Consider the following 19,776-nt stretch of genomic DNA (forward strand, 5'->3'; position numbering starts at 1 on the left):
AACACAGGTGTGGCCGGATCCTCCGAATATCGACGAAATAATGCAAGAAATAGACTGTCAGGGAGACTGGGACTGTGAAGTTGAAGTAAGTATCAAACATAGTGTCGAGACTACCCTGATTGCGATTTGGTCGTGTCAGCTTCCTAAAATGCGGCTTGTACTAAATTTGGAATATCTCAGCCGAAGTACACGAAGTGTCCGATAACTTATAAGGTAGTCCCTGTAATCAACTATAACGACCCTTGGAAACCATTCCTCGGTATTTGCAACGTCCAAATAATCTTTATCATGAATCATGAGTGCATTTTTCTCTTTACTTTTTCATTCTAAAACCATTGTTAATCATGTTGGTTAAACTTTACAGTCTGCTCAATAATATATTGTATAATGTCATACACTTTGCGCTTGTTAATGTTGACAGAATTACCGTGCCCACGCCGTCTTTCCCGACTGGATCAAACCTGGCTGTGCCGATTGGTGGATTGACCATACTGTGGATTTTCACGACACACTTGCTTTCGATGGACTCTGGATTGTCAGTATATTTTACTAAGTAGTTTTTGTTTTCTAATTAACATTTTTGCATGCAGGTGCTATATCCCCCGGGTTGCCGGGTGCTGATTCTATCGTCAGAGTCTGTACGGCGCGCGCGCTTGTAGTGTATTTGTGCGCAGAATATGCATCGGTCACACACGCGATTACACACCAAAACGATAACTACTCGTCCCTACAATTGTCCGTCATTCGCGGTTTAATAAGTTATTTTGAAAATTTCAAAATCCAATCAGCGTTGCACATATTGAAGAGCTTTGCTTATGAATCTTTATTTTTTTTGTTTTGGAGGACATGAACGAGCCAGCAAATTTTGTCAAGGGGTCGACTAAAGGATGTGACTACAATAATATCTTGGAAAGTCCACCATACAAACCGAGTGAGTAGATCGAGAAGAGATGTTGACGTAAGGCTTCATGGACTTTGAATGCATCGCAATCGGAACTCTAAGGAGCTCCGGAAATATTATGACCTTGAAAATAAATGAAGAAGAATCCACCCAACGGCTCGTCAACGATTTGTGAAACATCTCGCTAACACTGCATTTCATAAACAATGATTAAAAGAAACTACTAACCACCTCTAGCGAAAGGTATACCGAAAGATTTTGACCAGTTCAAGACGTATCCACAGAACGACAGTGCGGGTATGAAATGAACTAGTGAAATCCGAGTGGTATACACGTTGCTTGCTATGGTTTATTTCTATTTCATGATAACAGAGCAATGAAATTCTGGCACAAAACGTTAAATATATATATATATATATATATATATATATATATATATATATATATATATATATATATATATATATATATAATATATATGTATATGCCATCAATACACTTGTATGCTTTAATATCAAATATACTTTATTTAATTGAGTGTTTTAACTATTGGAAAGCAACCGATTTATGAAATAACCTCATATGTAACGTTGTCTGCAGGGATATATGGAGACGTTCTGGCCGATAAAACGGTTTGTATGGCGGCTGTGACGTACAATACACCGACGACAACGACTACTCAATACAACATGCACAGTCTTTTTGGATTGACCCAAACCGAACCATCTCTCAGGTGAGAAACCTTTCTTTGAAAAACATAAAGCATAGAACCAGGGCCAACCTTAAGAACATGTAGGATTATCTGGGTGACAATATCCTTACATAATTCTTTAATGGAGAAGTATATTCTTTCAACGATTTTCAATCAGTTACAAAACATTTTAAAAAGCACGGCAGCACAGCAACTAATGTAATTTAGCAGTCTCTAAATGGAACCAGTTGAAATCGGATTCAAGGCAGACACTGGACACCCAATCATCGCCTCTGACTTATGGTGTGAGTGAAGTTTAACCAAGGTCAAAGTTTCCCATTCTTGCTAACTACCGTTGCAGTGCTTTATTAAAAGTCAAAACGCTGTGTTTCCAGAAATTCTTCAATATTTACTTATTCACTAAAACAATCAAGCACCAAGTCTACAAAGATTTTACACCAACATGCAGCTCTCTTAAGTTTTTTCAATTGATATATTGCTTACAATGCTAACAAAAACTGCTTCTAGCAGACAAGACCTCCTAGATTCTTCTAAAATATTCTACTGAACCGGTCATTGAGGACAACGATCTCATCATCACGGTAGGCATTGCCCTCCTAGGCACCGAATCGAACTAATTTACGTTAATATAACGATTTACTATAAACTTTTCATAACTATGGAAGTCCGTGAGGTATTCTTGAGGTATTCTCATTCACTTGCGACGTCACACAAAATAACCTTATTTGTGTGTCATTTCCAGGGCAGCACGACTTTCAACGCCTGGTAAACGATCGCTCGTAGTCTCAAGATCCACCTTTCCGAGCTCGGGCAAGTATAGCGGTCATTGGCTTGGCGATAATACCAGCATTTGGCCCCACATGCACATGTCAATAATCGGTGAGAAACTTTATTTATTTCTCATAATTGTTTACAAAACATTTACGTTGACTTCTTCTCGGTAAAATATGATCACGGTTACAACTCTGAAGGTGATCAATTCATTCGATGAAGAATCTAAAGCTAGAAAACAGTTTGAACTGTTATAAGCTTAATTTCCTTAACCTTACAATTGCCCTGAGAATGAAATCAGTATTTTTTTCTGGGAATATTCTGATGGACCCTGTGATTGCATGGAGCTAGATATTAAATAGTATTATAGTTGCATGATAAAACTAGCTGAAAGGTGACGTCACAAAGAATTTGATAATTTGAAAGCTCGTCCGCCGTGCGTCAAACTAGTACTACATTCCAAGAGGAGTTTTTCGATACGACATTATTTTTTTAAATAAACACTTTTAGTATTTTATCATAAGAATGACACAGAAGGATCGCCGCTCTAAATTGTTGAAATATCCATTGATGGCAGAGTGAACAGAATAAACTAGTGGTAGCTTGCATATAATACCAAAGTTCCATTGTCATGAAGTCCAGACTTGGAAAATAAATGCTTTCATGAAAAGAAATGTTGTAGTAGAAAGGTACCATAAAGAACTGTAATTATTGTCCTGAAATGGTTGATCAATGTTTTAAATACAATGCATTTACAGGTATGATGGAGTTCAACTTGTTTGGAATCCCATATGTAAGTTTATCCACATCCTTATCACTTTTCTTTTGACAGAATAAGCTGCTGTACAAGAAGTAAAAGGGTAAATGACTAGAAAGACGTTAAAAGTTAGTCAGAAAAAATGGCCCAAACACTGTGTTACAAATAAGAAACGTACTCTGTGGATAATCGAGTACCGAATAAACTTGTTTTCTTTAAAATCTCACAGTGGAAATATCGAAAGCAAGGTCTCTTGTTCTTTCTGTCACAATCTAAACGAATGTTTTAAACGAAAGTGTTAACCCCTCTCTTTAACACCTCAGATATACCGATATTTATTTGCAATGTTTCATTAGACGGTATATGACATAAATTTCTGACTCTATATCCATACTAGTAAATCATCCATTGTTTCTTAAATCTTGTCAATCGTGTTAATGTTTAAACATTGTGTCCTTCTTAATCACTGACTGTTTGCGGGCAAGGGGAATCATCATTGAATGATCGAACTTTCTCCCACAATCTCTCTGCAAACCATCTCGTTTTCCGAAGTATTTTATCATGAGAAGTTAATTATGCAAACAAAAAAAATAACTGCTTTTTCCTGAAGACTCTTCTTACCAACTTCCATAAAATTGTACCGTGTACTTTATGAGCTTTCGGTACTAGAATTCGCACAGGATCTGTAGAGACGACAGTTGACATGTTTCAGCAAGCAGTGTATCGACAGATACAACAAAAGAACTTTGATGAACAGATATGAACGCAAGCAAAGTCACGGACAGATCTTCAGACGTGGTTTGGTCAGCCTACTTTTAAATTTAGGTCTTCTTTTGTGAGATAATTATGCTGATTTGGACGGTACCTATGATGTGCCATACTTTGTGATACGGTGATATTTTGTAGGAAATTGGCGTAAATGACAAAGGCCATGTCCAATATCTAACATGCTGTGCCTACTTTCACATAAGGAAGTAAAGACCTACATGAAAAAGGAATTGCATTTTGTTACTTTGTAGATCGGAGCCGATATATGTGGATTCTTTGAAGACACCACTGAAGATCTCTGTCGACGTTGGACCCAGCTAGGAGCATTCTATCCATATTGCCGAAACCACAATGGCATTGACTTCATGGTAAGAACACGGATATGATCAAATTTACAAGCGGACTATGGCACATTACTATGTCTTTCACAGGCCCTGGACAGACCCTGTCACAGGGTGTGTCCAATTTAACCTATTGCATGACATTACATGTAGTCTTTCAAATGGGGAAATATATATCAGTCGCATATGAACAGAAATGTTGCAGATATGGTTGCTCTATAGTGCACGCACAGTGTATATTTTCTTTGACTACGTAGGGTCTTGGTCTTAAACTCTGGTTTACGGTCAGCACCTTTTCCAATGTAACCTTTCAAAGTCTGTCATAGGGCCATTGAAGTTCCAAGATGCATCCCCCGATCTTTTGACAAGATATTTCCCAAATCAGGTTCTGTGTAGGCCTTACCGTTTTACTTTCTGATGATGAGGCTGGACATGCATGACGACCAACGTGCATCGAACAGTGTAGGGCAAAAGAAATCGTGTGTTTTTTCTAAATTGTATTCTAAATGTTGTTCTGCAGCCACAGGACCCAGCGTCCTTTGGACCAGAGTTTGCAGCTGAAGCGAGGGAAATTCTGCACGTACGATACACACTGCTACCCTATCTCTACACGCTATTCTTTTACTCACATACAACTGGCTCAACGGTGGTTAGACCGCTGATGCATGAGTAAGTAATGCATAGAGACTGGTGAGTATGGCAAGTTGCATCCAGGTATGATGTACAGACACGCAGACAGATGGATTGACAGACGGACCGAGGGACAGACATTGACACTTCTGGGCAGATGTCACAGCCAGCCAAACTGACAGAATACCAACAGACTGACTGAAATTAATGGCGCTTGCTTCTGTAGCTTTGGTTTTGTTTCGTTTTATTTTTACAGCATTTATTCATAACTTCTGAACAACAAATCGCTGCAGTAAACACATAGGCAGGAGGTACTAGGATGCAAGCACTAAAATTACAGCATGTTTCTATTATAAGTTCATGAGGTAAACAGAAATATTTCTTTTACACTAACGATGTCAGGTTTACAAACGACGCCGTAACTTGGAGCATCGACAGACAGTTCTTGTGGGGTCCGGCACTTATGATATCACCAGTGCTTGACGAAGTAAGTACTTCAGTGCAACTTTCTTGACGAAAAGGTTACAGTTCGCCTCGGGGACAGATATTCGGACTCTCAAATTTTTGCAATTCTTTTCTGATCTACGACTTGTAAGGGCTCATTTTAAAACTCTTTGGATGAGGAAACTTTTACAGTCAAAGTTTTTTAAAGTTTTCAAAGTTTTTCGAGAATGCTGTGATGGTTGCATACTGAGTTTTAAATATCGCTAAATGTTAAACAATTTGTTCCTCCAGTTCGACCTTTGTATGGTGATCCTGATTTTTATTCTGATTTTGGAAGGGAGTTGTTGAAAGTTTCATTGTGCAAAGTTTGGGTAAACGTTTTTAAGTTTTTCACCCTCGTGGCGCATAATACCTGTAATTAAACATTGCTGTAGGCAATCTATAATTACCATATTCTGTAAAGTAGACGACATTTTATCATCATACGTTCAAATCCCATTAGGCCTACATAAGACAATTCCATGACGCCCTTTGGTTAAATGTGATGACATTTGTATCGTTTGTGCTGATTATTTTCTAGGGTGCGGTCGAAGTGGATGTTTACGTACCAGACACAAGATGGTTTGATTACTATACAGTAAGTATAGATATTATTAGTATTAAAGCATATTTAACATTCATTCATTTATTCGGTGTATTCTAATGTTTTGCACTCACTTTGAAGTCATCGGTTAAAAATGTTGCAACGGGGAAGAATACATGGGTTTGTGCAAAAATGTACGCCTTTAAACTTGTCATTTATGGTCAGGAGGAAATTATGATTGCGTTTCCAATGTGTACGACTTAATCGTTCAAATCGGACAAAGACAAAGAATGCGTACCGTGACATAGATAGATATTTTGATTTTTTAGGCGATACGATCCCGAGAGGCTCCTGGTAGCCATTAGTAGTAAAGAAAGCGTGGACAACTGGGATGAAGTAAGAATTTTACACCCCATTTTATTCATTTATCTACATGAAGCGAAGGAAAAATTAACCATCCATGTAACTAAAGTATGACCCTGACCTATATACGAACTCACGCATGCGCAGCAGTGCATTGTCCTGAACTAAGCGGGCCTGCTGAGCATGTTTATACACGTTCCGAAGGTGGGAAGGTGGGAAATTCCGTGTGAGTCATCACCATCAAACTAGCCTATATAAAGGGACTTTTACACCCGTTGTCAGTCCGGCCGGTCGCGGAGTCTAGCTGATGTTGAACACGAAGTTCCTATCGGTGCGAACTAACTTTCATATCCATTCAATCCATAATATCGTAGATATCGCTCCAGCGGCGGACTAAATCCTTCTTGTTTTTGAATTTCTAGCGCCTGATGAAATATGTCCTGAATAAGTTCTGACCCCGGAGCCTCCTCGTTCCGAAGGGTTGCACCTTTTTCTTGTATTTGTGTAAGCAGCTGTTTATATTGCACATAATAATGTTTATATTTCTCTCGTCTCTTTGCTACACCCGTTTTCCCTTGTATCACATCAATAACAACACCTGGTATAGGAGTTAAGGCTAACAGTACCGGAACTGTTGGAATTGCTGCTATTACAGCAGAGCTTACAAGAATTCCTTAGTAATATTAAGAGCCATATCAATTCGAGCCATATCAATTCGACCCATTAATTTATAACTTCGTCGATATGCAGCACTTGTTCTTTCTATGTAATCAGCCAATTGTTCAACGCTTTCAACAACTGAGATGTGCATTTTTACTGTATATGTAAGGGATGATAAAAAATAATTGTAGTAATATAGAAATACAATATGGCAGAAGGAGGAGAAGAAATATACCACTCCAGGATATCGTTGATGCAAATGTAAATGATGATGATGACGCTACTGCTGAAACAACTTTTCTATGATGATGATACCTTTGCAGAAGCCGATTCTTCCCAGGCCGTCTCAAGCGCGCGGAGCCCGCAGGTAGATCCTACGACTAGATATAAAGTAGAACTTAGAATACAAATGGCTAAAGAATTCTTAGATGAGAATAATATTACTGATGAAGCAGCACGAAACGAATTATTTTTGAATGCAAAGATTAGGGATGGAAAGCTGTATTATAAAGAACTCAGGCTATCAAAAGATATAGGACGTGGATTTAGAACGCTCAAGACAGTAAAAGGAGTAGAAGGAGGATCTGAATTTGTAAGGAAAGTATATAATTATAGTGAGCCCGAATTTGTGGGACGTGCATTGCATTCTAAAGATGTGGAAAATGATAAAATACCAGCTGAGAATATGACGCCAGAAGACATGGGTGTATACAAAGATGAACTGACAGAGTTACGGCAAGATGCTTCTGGTAATGCAGATAAAATACAAGCTTTTGAAAATAAAATCGAACAATGGAACAATCTAAACCCAGAATATAGAGCTATTAATGATGAATTAAGGATTGCGAATATGCGTATTAGCGACCTTAACAACGAAAAAGTTAAAATAAGGCTATTGAAAAGAGAAGCTGAAAAACAGTTAAAGGAAATTCCTGAAGATCACACCCAAGGAAAAGAAAAGCCAAGAAACTACTAGCTGAACTCATAACAAGAGAAGCTAAAATTGACAATCGAATTGAATACGAACATGGTAAGATCAGTGAGGGCACGTGAAAGTCTGGCTACGACTAGGTCTCTTCGTGATGTAATTTCCGATCCAGAATTGTCACTCAGGCTGAAGCTGACAGAGTTATTTAAACGAAATGGTATTACAATCGCTGCAATACTGACTGCCCTTGGAATGACAATATCAACAATTGCCCTGGCTGTGACTAGAGGAGGAGGGGGAGGGGGAGGAGGAGCAAACGCAGGAGGTTCAGGTCCGCCCAAAGTATATACAAAAGCGAAAGAAATTGTAAAGCAATTTGGTGAATGGTTAAAAACATTGGCCACAAAAAGTGCTGCTGCAATACCAGGTTTAATCGGCTCCCTTGTCAGTTTTCTTTTAAAAACAGCAGGATCAGTTGTTGGATTTGTTGGAGAACAGCTATGGATATTTTTAACTGGTTAACATTAGTCATTATAAATAAAATTATGTATTAATATATCACACCCCTACGGAATCAACATGTTTGGTGAAAAGAATATTGCAAAGTTTCTTTCTAAAAATAAAGACCTGTTTGGTTTCTCTGTCGAATTGGAATGGTGCAAACTCCGGCGGGTAAATCGACATATCCTTCGAGCAAATCCAGGTGTCCGACTCAAAGATGATAATCTGTATCATAACATATTAGCTTTCGTGAAGGAATGTCAAAAGACTAACTTCTTTAAGCGACTAGAATTCATAGCTGTATTCCAGGATACTGAGGATGACCAAGAGGCTCATCATCTCCAAGAATATTGGGTTCTTCGATTGATTCGCGACACAGGTAATCGATTTATATTTCAGGCAGACGGAAATATTTATGTAAAGATGTGATTTTTTCTTCTAAGTTATTATATACACGAAGTGAAATGTAAGATGTGATTTATTTTCTTTTTTTTCTTCTACTATATACATTACACGAAAATGGGGTACGATAGAACATTATCACCGACTTTCACCAACCGAATACCGAATGGAACAAAGTCAGAAAGAACTCATCACGTGATTGCTCATAATCCAAGTGAGGCAGATCCAGGCCAGACACTTATCATACGATGTCCGAAGTTAGAAAGCGGAGTACTCTTAGTTCCAGATACTTTCGACCTGGTTTTTGATCTCGAAGTAATGGGAGGTGGAACTACCCGTGTAGTACAAAATGTTGCAAAAAATTTGGTGGAGAGTATGAAACTCACATTTGAGGGCCAGGCACTTTCCGATTTGAGTAAATATAACCTCATTGAATGCTATCGTGATCTCTTCAAACATAAAAAGGAGAGATCGAACATGACACTGTACGGAATTCAGAACGAAAATCTAAGAAAATTGAGAAGTGGCGCGGCCGATGCAGATGCCGCCGTCGTGGGCGATAATTTACTTTTCGACACATATAAAACAAAATATGCTATTCGTCTCACTCATCCCCTCATAACAGGCCATGGAGTTGCATATCCAAAAGCGTTAGGGAGTCATATTGAATGGGAAATTACGTTGGCACCCGCCCCCAATTACTTGTCAGTAATAAACTGATTACAACCAATTATAAATTAAAAAACATTCAAATGGAATACGAGACAATTTCTGACCTCGATCTCGCGAGGTCAACTGCTGGTTATTACAACGGTGGAAAAAGTTACCTTTACGAGCATATACATTATTTTAGAAAAATCCCATTCAAAGAATCGGACACGGTTATCAATGAAAATATAAATGTACCACGACGTAGCATTAGAGGTATCGCTATACTCTTCACTAAAAATCAGAATCAGTCAGAACTGAACAGTGAACTTTTCTTTAACCCATCCATTGAATCTGTGTCTGTAATGATTGAAGGCATTGCAAATAAAGTGTACGCTCAGAAGATGATACCAAGACAATTTTGGCGAGAGGTGCGACGGTATTTTGCTGAAGATAAAGATTGGTGTGAAATTGATATAGATGAGGCCGATTATTTGAAGAATAAATTCTGTCTGTTTATCGATCTGCGTAGCTTTAAAGATATTGAGTTTCATGGAAATGGTTTAAAAGTATGAACACAAAGGACGGAATTCAACTTGAGATCCTGAAGAAAGATACCGCGTGGGGTGGCGATGACGCTCACAATGATAATATATTTGCCCACATTTATGTTATCAGTGATGCCCTGGTCTCTATTGAAAATAGTAGATTAAAGTCTTTACAATTTTAAACCCGTCGTCCGTCCTATCGGCCATGTTTCTGCCAACCATTCGCCCGTGTCTGGATGTATAACTGCACACGTTTGATATCATTTGGCGCCATCATGATTTTACTACGCTTTTCACTACGGATTTCTCCAGCCTTTTCCGTACAAACTGTACAAATTGTGCCGGCTCGGCTTCTTCCCAGTTTCAAATAGATCTTTATAATCTTCAAAGTTCAAATGTTTCTAAAACACAACATCTTTCACCAACATCTTTCACCCCTTTATTTTTTTTCGTCTCCGAAGTTGGAGTTCGAAAAGCATACACTTTCGAGCGTATGCCGACAAAATCAAGAATAGGTTCACCATTCAACTCATCTTTAAATTTACCTATCACTTTTTTATTAATCTTCGGAAAGTTGGGTCCGCTCATCCCACTAGTATCATATATAGACTTCTCACCATTCTTTTCAACATCTTCTCGGACTATATCATTGAAAGTTACGTCCGGGTCCGGGAGGGTATTGGTACACTGTAAACAAAACTCAGTATCCATGTAGGCTAATCGTATTCCAGGGAACTTGACCCGAAAGTAATTGTAATGCGTCTCATACATAAGCAGCTTAGAAAGTTCGAGTACTGCGGCGCCGATGAAACTGGTTTTACATATCTATGCTCATCCGTTTTCAGTTCCAGTAGGGCACTGTCGCAGGAATCTCCATCCTCTTCGGAAGTTATGAAAGTTATATGTTTCATCTTTGGATTATACTTCTGAATCTTTTTACGTCCACTATCCGTGCCGTTCCAGTCCGAAACAAATTTAAAGTCTCTGTACTTTCGAACATCTTCTATTGTCTTACCGAACATTGCATTATTCATCAGCTTATAGAAATTCTTTTCGAAATCTGTCTTCCCGTTTGCCCTCATTTTAGTGTTAAAGTCGATATATTTCGCGAGACATGGAGCTTCATCGAAAGCAAGCACCCGATAAATCTTTTTCAATCTCATTCCCATCCGAAGATAGAATTCCAGCAACTTGTAGTGTAAGACATAGGACTCTCTATCCATCACACACTTGTAATCAGTCGACCGCCCTGCCTCGGAAATTCATAGTGATGCGGTGCTAATGGCAAATCGCTGTGTTCTTCATGTAATTCGGCGGATATTCTAAGTCTACTTCTAGAAAACTTGGTGGAAAGGTGGAACCAGGTCCCCACCCTCCCAAGCCTGCTCCCGCTTCGACCATTCCTCCCACTCTTCCATCGTCATCCAATGAAGTCCGCCCGTAGGCATTGGCTGACTCATTGCCAGCCGTAGAGATTGTTTGCATCGAGATATTTTATTTCAGTTAACGGTTTCTCAGGGTCGTAATTCCCGCCAGCCCCTTCGGCGACGTAAGCAGGATGATTTGTCTGTAAGTAATGAATATTACACTGGCTGATACCGCCTCGAATTCCCCGTTGTACGAAAGTCATCTGCTCAGCATCTTGAATGAGCCCAAATTTATTGCCCGTGTAAAGTAACATAGCATCCCATGTCAAGCCGGGCGCTGACATGTAATGGGCCGGATCTAACTTGTACGCTTCTAAACATGTGTCGCGAAAATTTTCAAATATTTGCAAGAAGTAGAACGTCAGTCTCACAATAGAATTCCATATAATCACGAATCGTTTTACATCCAACTTCGTCCCATACTCTTAATGCATGTTCGTAATCGACTCTGAAATCCCCTCTTCCGTCAATTCGCTATAAAATTCCCCCCTCTCCGGGAGCTCCTCCTCTCCCAGTCTGTCAACCGAGTCTAAATATTCGTAGGGAAGAAACCTTTCGCCCTTTGAATGTCCGGGTACGAAGTGGCACCGCCGTCCATCCGTGGTCCGGCACAGTTTTTGCCAACTTCGCCAATGACCCCATCATCAGCTGAGCACTGTCCATAAACTTTATAGAAAAGAAACGTCTCTTTATCTCCCTCTTCCCTCCGGCAACAACAATTGAGGCGTGAAAAATAAATGTTTTCGAGAGACCCATAATTCCTCCATTGCTCGTCTTAGCTATGATTTTAGGCTCTGGTCCCCCTCCGGCGTCGATTTCATGTAATTCTTTCAAAATAAAAGAACCATCGTATCCCTTGAGGTTGTGAAAGTAGATAGGAATGGTTCTCGACGGCCGGCATCCTTCGCAATAGAAGGTCGCCTCCTCCTTCACTACTCGGTATCCTGCCGGCTCTCCACATGCAATACAGACTGGATCACATCCGTCGCGCCGGTAATTAGAAGGATCCCTCATCGGTATTATTTTCCAATAATACGATTTAGAATAATACTCGGCCCGTTCTTTCATATCCTTTAGAAAGTCTGTAACACAGGAGAGACCTGTGAATGTTCTTTTACCATAAACAGTGGGTCGGCCCGGCCCCGTTCCACCATAACATACGAAAGACAAATTGGAATGTGCCGGCTGGTCCCCTTCTCAATAATTGCCTCAGTATCTGCATAGACGACGTAGGGAGAAGGAACCTTCTTCCGATGTCCTTCAAATTGACACACTTCCTTAGGAAAATCTGGCTGGGCAGTGTCTGTTCCACAGTATACCTGATGTTTTTCTAATTCTTCTGTTGACTTAAAACCTCTTTTACAAACCATACAAATACACTTCCGTCTGCGCTCATTCTTTCGATTAGTACGAGAATTACGAAGGCGATTTTCCGCAGTAATTGGTACGAAGTGAGAACGGCCGCCGTCTCGCCAACTATCAGTAAGATATTTGCTATTTGATTCCTATCGGCTTCACCTTCCCTATCGGAACGGTTCCGCCAGGGGCACTATATAACACAGTTATGTCAGACGGGGGAGCGGGATCATTTTCGTAGATCTGAAATACTTGAAGTTTGACCCCTGGATTTTGCTGCTCGAAGCGCCTGAATACAGTCAGATCGGCGGGCGTGGGCGTGGGAATACCTTCCCACAGTAGTCAGCCATAAATGGGGCGTACGTATTCCATTTTCTCCTTACCTGACCACATTTCTTTTCACGAAACTCGGGTCGGCCAACTTTAAACTTGCTACGATGGCGTATTGAAAACAGTTCTCGCTGCCCGAAGGTAGCACCAGATCGCTCACACAATGCTTATTTTTTAACCATCTGGGAAGTTGGACTGCGCCAGCCCCAGCCCCGAGTAAAACTTCTACTAGAATTACTTCAAAATTAAGTATCTCCTCGAGAACGAGACCAGAACCCTCAACATTTTCAATTGTATCAAGCATACGATCGTAGCGATCTATTAATTGTTGCCCCACATCCGATCCCGATCCTCTTACATCTTTTGTGTATGTATCATTTAATTTAACATACAATGAACGCGGTTGTGTATTACCAGTTTTCGGATCCGATAATTTGACTTCCATTTCGGTAAAAACAGAGTACATCTTTCGTTCCGTTTCTTTGACCATACCTTCAATATCCACCAGCTCCCCGATATCCTTGACTCGCTTGACTTCAGGAAATTCTTTTCGTAAAACTGCTCCCTTGAATGCTGTATGTAATTGACGGGCCATAATAATCTTTATGATATATACTATCCTAAAAATTTTTAAAATGAAAAAATAATTATTCTATGATAGGTCATCAAAATCCACTATAATATTTTTGTCAGCATTTATTTGTTTATATATCTCACCTAATCTTTCTAAGTCGACTAGTTCTTCCACATCTTGAATTTCGGTTTATTAGGCGCAGCACAAAATATTAATCTCTCAACAGTGAAAGAAAGAGCACGCTTACTTAAGCGCGGTTTAAATGCTAAGAATTCTATCTTACTACCTTTCCTGATATTACGAGGTACAATAGCAGGATTTTCTCGGACTGGTAGTAACGGACTCACTGTTTTAAAACGCCAGTCAATTTCTTGAACCATATCAATACATGTAGCGAAATCGTGATTTCTCCCTCTCCCTCCCCCTCTTTTAAATCGAAATTTAAAATACGCCACGCCCTGTGTCCTCGCTCCCTCGCTTCTGATACACTTTAGATGGATTGTAAAATCCAGTAGTATTCTTGGAGTGAGCGGCCAGGCTTGCAGCATAACTTTTAGCAGTGCTTGCATCGAAACTTTCACCTAGGGTACGGAATATTATTAAATCAGTAAACTTTTGAAGACTCGGTTGCCAACGGACACACACCCCATCGCATGTAGCAGGATCTCCTCCCGAACCGTACTTAGGTCCGATGGGGAAAACCACTTCTAGCTCACTGTCTACATATATAATAGGATCTACATATTCACCAAATACTAATTTGCCTCCATCATCAATTTTGATGTTTTCTCCGGTTTCAAGTATTTTTATTGCATCTGAAATAGAAAGGATTGTCATTGTCTTATCGTATATATCTTAATAAAAAAAATTTTTAAAAAAAATTTCTATGATATAGTATCCCCAAAATGTCATACATATTCATAAATGGACCAACTGGAAGTGGTAAGAGTTACGATGCAGTAAATTTGTCTGCGTCTCACGTACCAGAATTTGACACTAGTTTTTCTAGCAACATTGCCGACTTTTATAATGGCCCCACGTTTCGATTGCCGATTTTCAGAATCAGTTTATAGAACATACTCTTAGTTTACAATGTCGGGCTGGGAAAGATCCTTCGGAACGCTACATTATTTGTGACTCTTCCATAATTCAACATCTAACTTTTTCTAGAATCCGGGGCGTGGCAGCGGAAGAAAAAAAGATTGTTTCTAGAGCATTTGACCATTTGCATAGTTTCATTATCATATTCAAAGATATGCCTTGGGATTATTGCAGGCGGAATGTGTTGACTCGAGCCAGGTCGTACGAAATAACCGCCTTAAAAGAACTAGAAGAGATTCACAACAAGTTCAAACAGACTTTCTAGAAATTTGCCACGACTACAGGCTTCCATGTTTGGTAATTAGTCAGCCCCTTACGCCTGAAGTTCTCAAGAATATACTTAATCCAACGATTGATACAGAGACAGTCGGACCAGTAGATTTTCCACAAGCTTTTGACTTTGGAATTGCATGGGGCAGCTCACGCGATAGCGGCAGCCAGGGATTTTTAATAGACGGTTTCGAGGAGGAGGAACTTGAAAAAGCTTATTATCCACCTGGTCAAGAACAACTAGAACAACGTCGAGTCTCACTCAAGAACCTACACAAACTTCTTAATGCTTGTGAAACAGTGTGTGCTTATAATGCTCCGTTTGACTTACGAGCACTTGATATGATGAAAAGGGTGGACTTTGGAGTTACTTGTCTATGGTTCATGTCAGTTGTGTACATTATACTTCAACCAGAACTTATTGATAAAGCTGAAAAGGGGCGCTCGAAAGAACGGACCGTGGCAACATGAGAAGTCGCTTTGAAGATCTTGCAAACTTAATATGTTCAGGAACTGAGGTACCACCTCATCCACATACTGCCGAAAAAGATGCAATAAGTGAACATTACTTACGACAGTACATGATAAATACTTGGCCAGGTGGGTGGAAGCGAGGTGGTAAACTGACACTTTCTTCTTTCAAGAAATTAAGACTTTTTCCATGGTACTTATTGAATAACTTTCGTAAATACTTACGTTAGTACTTGACAAGTACCAGCACAGGAACTTACGTAGTACTTGACAAGAACCAGCACAGGAACTTACGAAGTACTTACGTAGTACTAATAACATTTTCCTCTGGCTCCCAACTATTGAAACTTTCCGGATAACCGCGCCATTTTATCAGATAATATTTCTTTCCCCTAATTTTTTCGTCTTCAAAATTCGTTCTACTCTGTACAGCTCGTCGGCACCTTCCGAAAGGGCGCTCTGAAGTTCATCAGAATAGAAAGTGCCGAGTATTTCCTCTCCATTCAGATCTTTTATTTTGTAAACTGGTGGTGTTCCCAAGCCAGCTGCGTACACAACTTTTGAAACTACGAAAATCTCCTCTGTCCAATTTGGTAAATATCCTTTCTTAAAAGTGGTCTTGTATTTTGTAATTCGGACCCGTTCTCCCGGCTTGAATTCAGGGTTAACTCCCCCGGCTGCCAACTCAGGACCGAATAGTGTATAAAATGCCTGCCAATCGTTCTCCTCTGTTACATCGACAGGTTTCATTTTGATACTTCCGTGAACGGTGTTATTGTAATTCTCGAGAAGTTCTGGTAGAATGGGGAGCCAGGAACGTGTCTGTTTATATGTAAAGTATTTCCACATCATCGTCTTGAGGGTCCGATTAAAACGTTCAACGACGCTAGCTTTTTTGTCACTGTAGGTGTGAAACCAATGAATTCCCGACTCCTCCAACCACCCCTGCATTTTTCGATTAGTAAATTCCCGCCCCTCATCTGTCTGAAGTTTGTCGGGCCTTCTCCCGGATTTCTTAATCACGTCTTGTAGCGCCTGTAACGTATCATCAGCCGTTTTTGACTGTATCGGCCTGGCCCATGCGTATTTACTGAGTACATCGATTACTGTTAGCATGTATCGAATGTTTTTATTCTCTTTTGCGAATGATGAAGGGAATTCCACGAGATCAGCTTCCCACTGAGCGTCTATCGATGTTACGAAAACGCGCCGGCCCCTTCGGAACGCGCCACGAGTACGAGGGACCGGTTTATGAAGATTATAAGTTAGCTGAGTTTTTAACCAGTCCTGTACCTCTTTCTTAGTAACGTGGAGTCCACTGGCGCGTGCTGCGTCATATAATTTTTGTACACCTCCAAAACCAGTTTTCGGGTTGTAATATAATTCTCTAAGAGTTCCTTCGGTGTTGTCACCTTCGGCTTCAGCTTCCATAATTGCTATATTATACGAAAAATTTTATGTCGTACGGATGCCGTAAATGAAATACTAGTTTACTGAATGGCCTACTTTTTCAATTGTCTGACCAGGTCCGTGGCCTCCCGTTCTGACACCTCCATTCCATATTCTTTAATAATAGTTTTGTTGTCTGTCTTGCTCGGTGTGTAAAATAGTACTAACATCTGTATGTTTTCCCTAAATGGTTTACTAATACTAGTATATTGTTGAGTCAGAACCCAGACAGATAGTCCGTCGTGTCTTGCGCTGAAACCAAGTTTGACTAAAACGTCACTGCGCTTCTTCATATCTTTGGACGCGGCGCAGTCGTCGAGTACTATTAAAGTGTTTGTACCGACCCATTCGTTCCGTACGAAGGCTAGTGTATCATCCACAGCATCGAGTCCGACTGGAAACACAAACACATTGTCATCGGTGAAAATGAATCTTTTATTATACGTTTTATTGTTCATGAATGTCGGACAAATGAAAACTATATATTCGAATTTTCCTAGGTACGGACCGGTGAGGAGATCCATTACATATTCCGTTTTGCCAGAATTTGTCGGTCCAGTTACAATCATGTTGAATGGTACAGTTGCATACATCGGATCTATATACTGTACATTAATGTAATGAATATTGCTAAAGATAACAAACCAATTTTACCATATTCATGAATAGGGTCTGCGCCGGTCACTGCTGCTGCCCGCGTTCCGAAGGCGCCTTCGGGACCGAGTCGTGTCATTGTGAGGTGGTGGTGACTCTCCGGCTCGTCCTGCCACTTCTGGCTCCGGGCTCGTCCTGCCACTTCACAGGATCCCTCCCCTCCTTCCATCTCATGTATAGCACTTTCTCGAACTTCCGTGTTTATATCACCGTTCACTCCGAAGACCATAGATTCTGTTGCGTATTGCAATTCATTATTATAACCCGAGATTGCCGGGCCCGAAAGAATGACCATCTCAGACGGTAAGAGAAGTAAATTGGGCGAAACTGCCATATCAAGTTTGACACCAGTATTCATTATTGTGTCTTGATATCGCCTATAACTGATTACTTTGTCGGTATTGCGAATTTCATCTTCGAGGAGAACACCGAATTCTTTTCGGACTTGCTCTGCACTGCCAGTATCGCCCACTATGGTACTACGAATATTTGCTTGTGCGCCAAGTATGCAATATACGTAGGCTTCAAGGCTTTCATTGAGGCGGGCGAGACCGGCCTTTGTTAGTCCCGAGTCTCCCTTCAGAGGAATGAAACTATTGTATTGTCCCCTCCGATCCATCATTTCGAAGAAATAATAGTGTGGCCGGTCTTTGTCGGACAGTACATGTTTTTTCTTTCCAAAAATGGTATGTGTATAGAAAACGCCTCCGTCGGAGGAGAGGAAAAAGTCATGACCGTTGTATATCGCTTTTGGCTGTCGAACAGGCCCACGATTAGTGTAATATTCATATCCATAACCAGACCTTATTTTGACCTTTTCGATAACGAAAGTCGGACTTCGTTGGGCTTATATTTCCAAATTCTGTACAGAGAAGTTCATATTGGACGAGATTGTATGGATTGTCGCCCGCTTTGAAGGTGTGGGTATCGTCTGGAAGTGCAACGCCCATTTCGTGAAGGATCCGACGTATTGTAAAATATACATGGAAACGGCAGAATGATCGTATTTGGGGCGGAAATTTCTTATCAAAGAGATGGGCGAATGATATACCGCAACCAGTAGTGCTGCACCATACGGCGAAATTTAATTGCTGGTCCCAGTATTTCATGTTTGGACTGCCCAACCAGACATTACTTTCTTTAGCTGTTCGATGAGTGATTACGTTATCTTTAAATATATCCCGAGGATGAAAAGTAAATTTATCTGTCGGTGTTACATATATTTCTAAGTCCATGAGAATAGGTTTTATTCCCCCGTCCGGTTTGGAAGGGGGGGTATCAGCATGCTGTACTGTCGGTACGCTCGTCTTATTCAATTGAAAAGCAACTGGGAATAGGTCTGTACTCATTATTCGTGTTTCTATATACAGATAGATTTAAATGGAGGAGAATTTTCTCGGAATCCCTGTCGGAATCCCTGTCGGTACGGTTCTGTTAGGGTACTAACATTCCAGACTATGTTAATACTTTATTTCGGATTCAGGTTTAAACGAATTTTTTATTTTTTACTAAGAATAGATAACATACTGCAAACAATGGAGAATTTAATAAAGTCATCGGCAGCGGCAAATACGCGTTCCGAAGGGTCTTCGGAACCTTCAGACGCTCGATCCATAATAGAAACAAAGCGTGAAAAAATACTCTGTGTCATCGCAAGTGGACAAAGTAAGTTATTTTTTGGTAAGGAGATTTCAATTGCTGACGTAGAAAAATGGGGAGATGAAACGGTGAATAAAGCATTTAAAGTCTATGAAGCGAAATACAGTTCTCTTATAAGTGATAATATCACTCAAAGTTTCATAGATCTAGGAGCCCGCGCAATAAGTCAGGTAGTTCCATCGATGATCGAGATAACTATGCCACTGATCTTAAAAAGGATTTTATTCTAAACAGTGAAATAAAACGATTATCAGGACGGATAGCGTACACGTGGGGCCCCATACTTGCTCTAGTTTCCACCGGTTTAATTACGGGTAAACATTTAAATTTTAAAAAAATCGGGTTTAATATAGTACCTGAAATAAATGGATTCAACTTCGCCGACTCAGCAAACGGAAACGACCTCCACACCGCAAACGACGACCTTCCCGACTCCGTCACAGCGCAACATAGAGAAAGTTACAATGCCGCCGAAGCATCCAGGGAGAGTTGCTGCGGGCAAGAAATTAGCGGAATGGAACAGGCAAA

General features: G+C 40.2%; 1 protein-coding gene across 1 annotated transcript in view; it reads left to right on the top strand.

Moving 5' to 3' along the window:
- LOC139150910 (sucrase-isomaltase, intestinal-like) overlaps positions 1-19,776 on the top strand; it is a 39,498-nt gene that overhangs the window by 12,691 nt on the left and 7,031 nt on the right. Inside the window, exons 9-18 of the mRNA XM_070723372.1 lie at positions 8-85; positions 422-535; positions 844-931; positions 1,502-1,634; positions 2,356-2,492; positions 3,143-3,177; positions 4,161-4,277; positions 4,771-4,919; positions 5,283-5,367; positions 5,905-5,961. Of these exons, the coding sequence (XP_070579473.1) occupies positions 8-85; positions 422-535; positions 844-931; positions 1,502-1,634; positions 2,356-2,492; positions 3,143-3,177; positions 4,161-4,277; positions 4,771-4,919; positions 5,283-5,367; positions 5,905-5,961 (993 nt within the window). The remainder of the gene's footprint in view (positions 1-7; positions 86-421; positions 536-843; positions 932-1,501; positions 1,635-2,355; positions 2,493-3,142; positions 3,178-4,160; positions 4,278-4,770; positions 4,920-5,282; positions 5,368-5,904; positions 5,962-19,776) is intronic.

Source organism: Ptychodera flava, chromosome 15 (assembly GCF_041260155.1).
Source record: "Ptychodera flava strain L36383 chromosome 15, AS_Pfla_20210202, whole genome shotgun sequence".
NCBI classification, from domain to species: domain Eukaryota; kingdom Metazoa; phylum Hemichordata; class Enteropneusta; family Ptychoderidae; genus Ptychodera; species Ptychodera flava.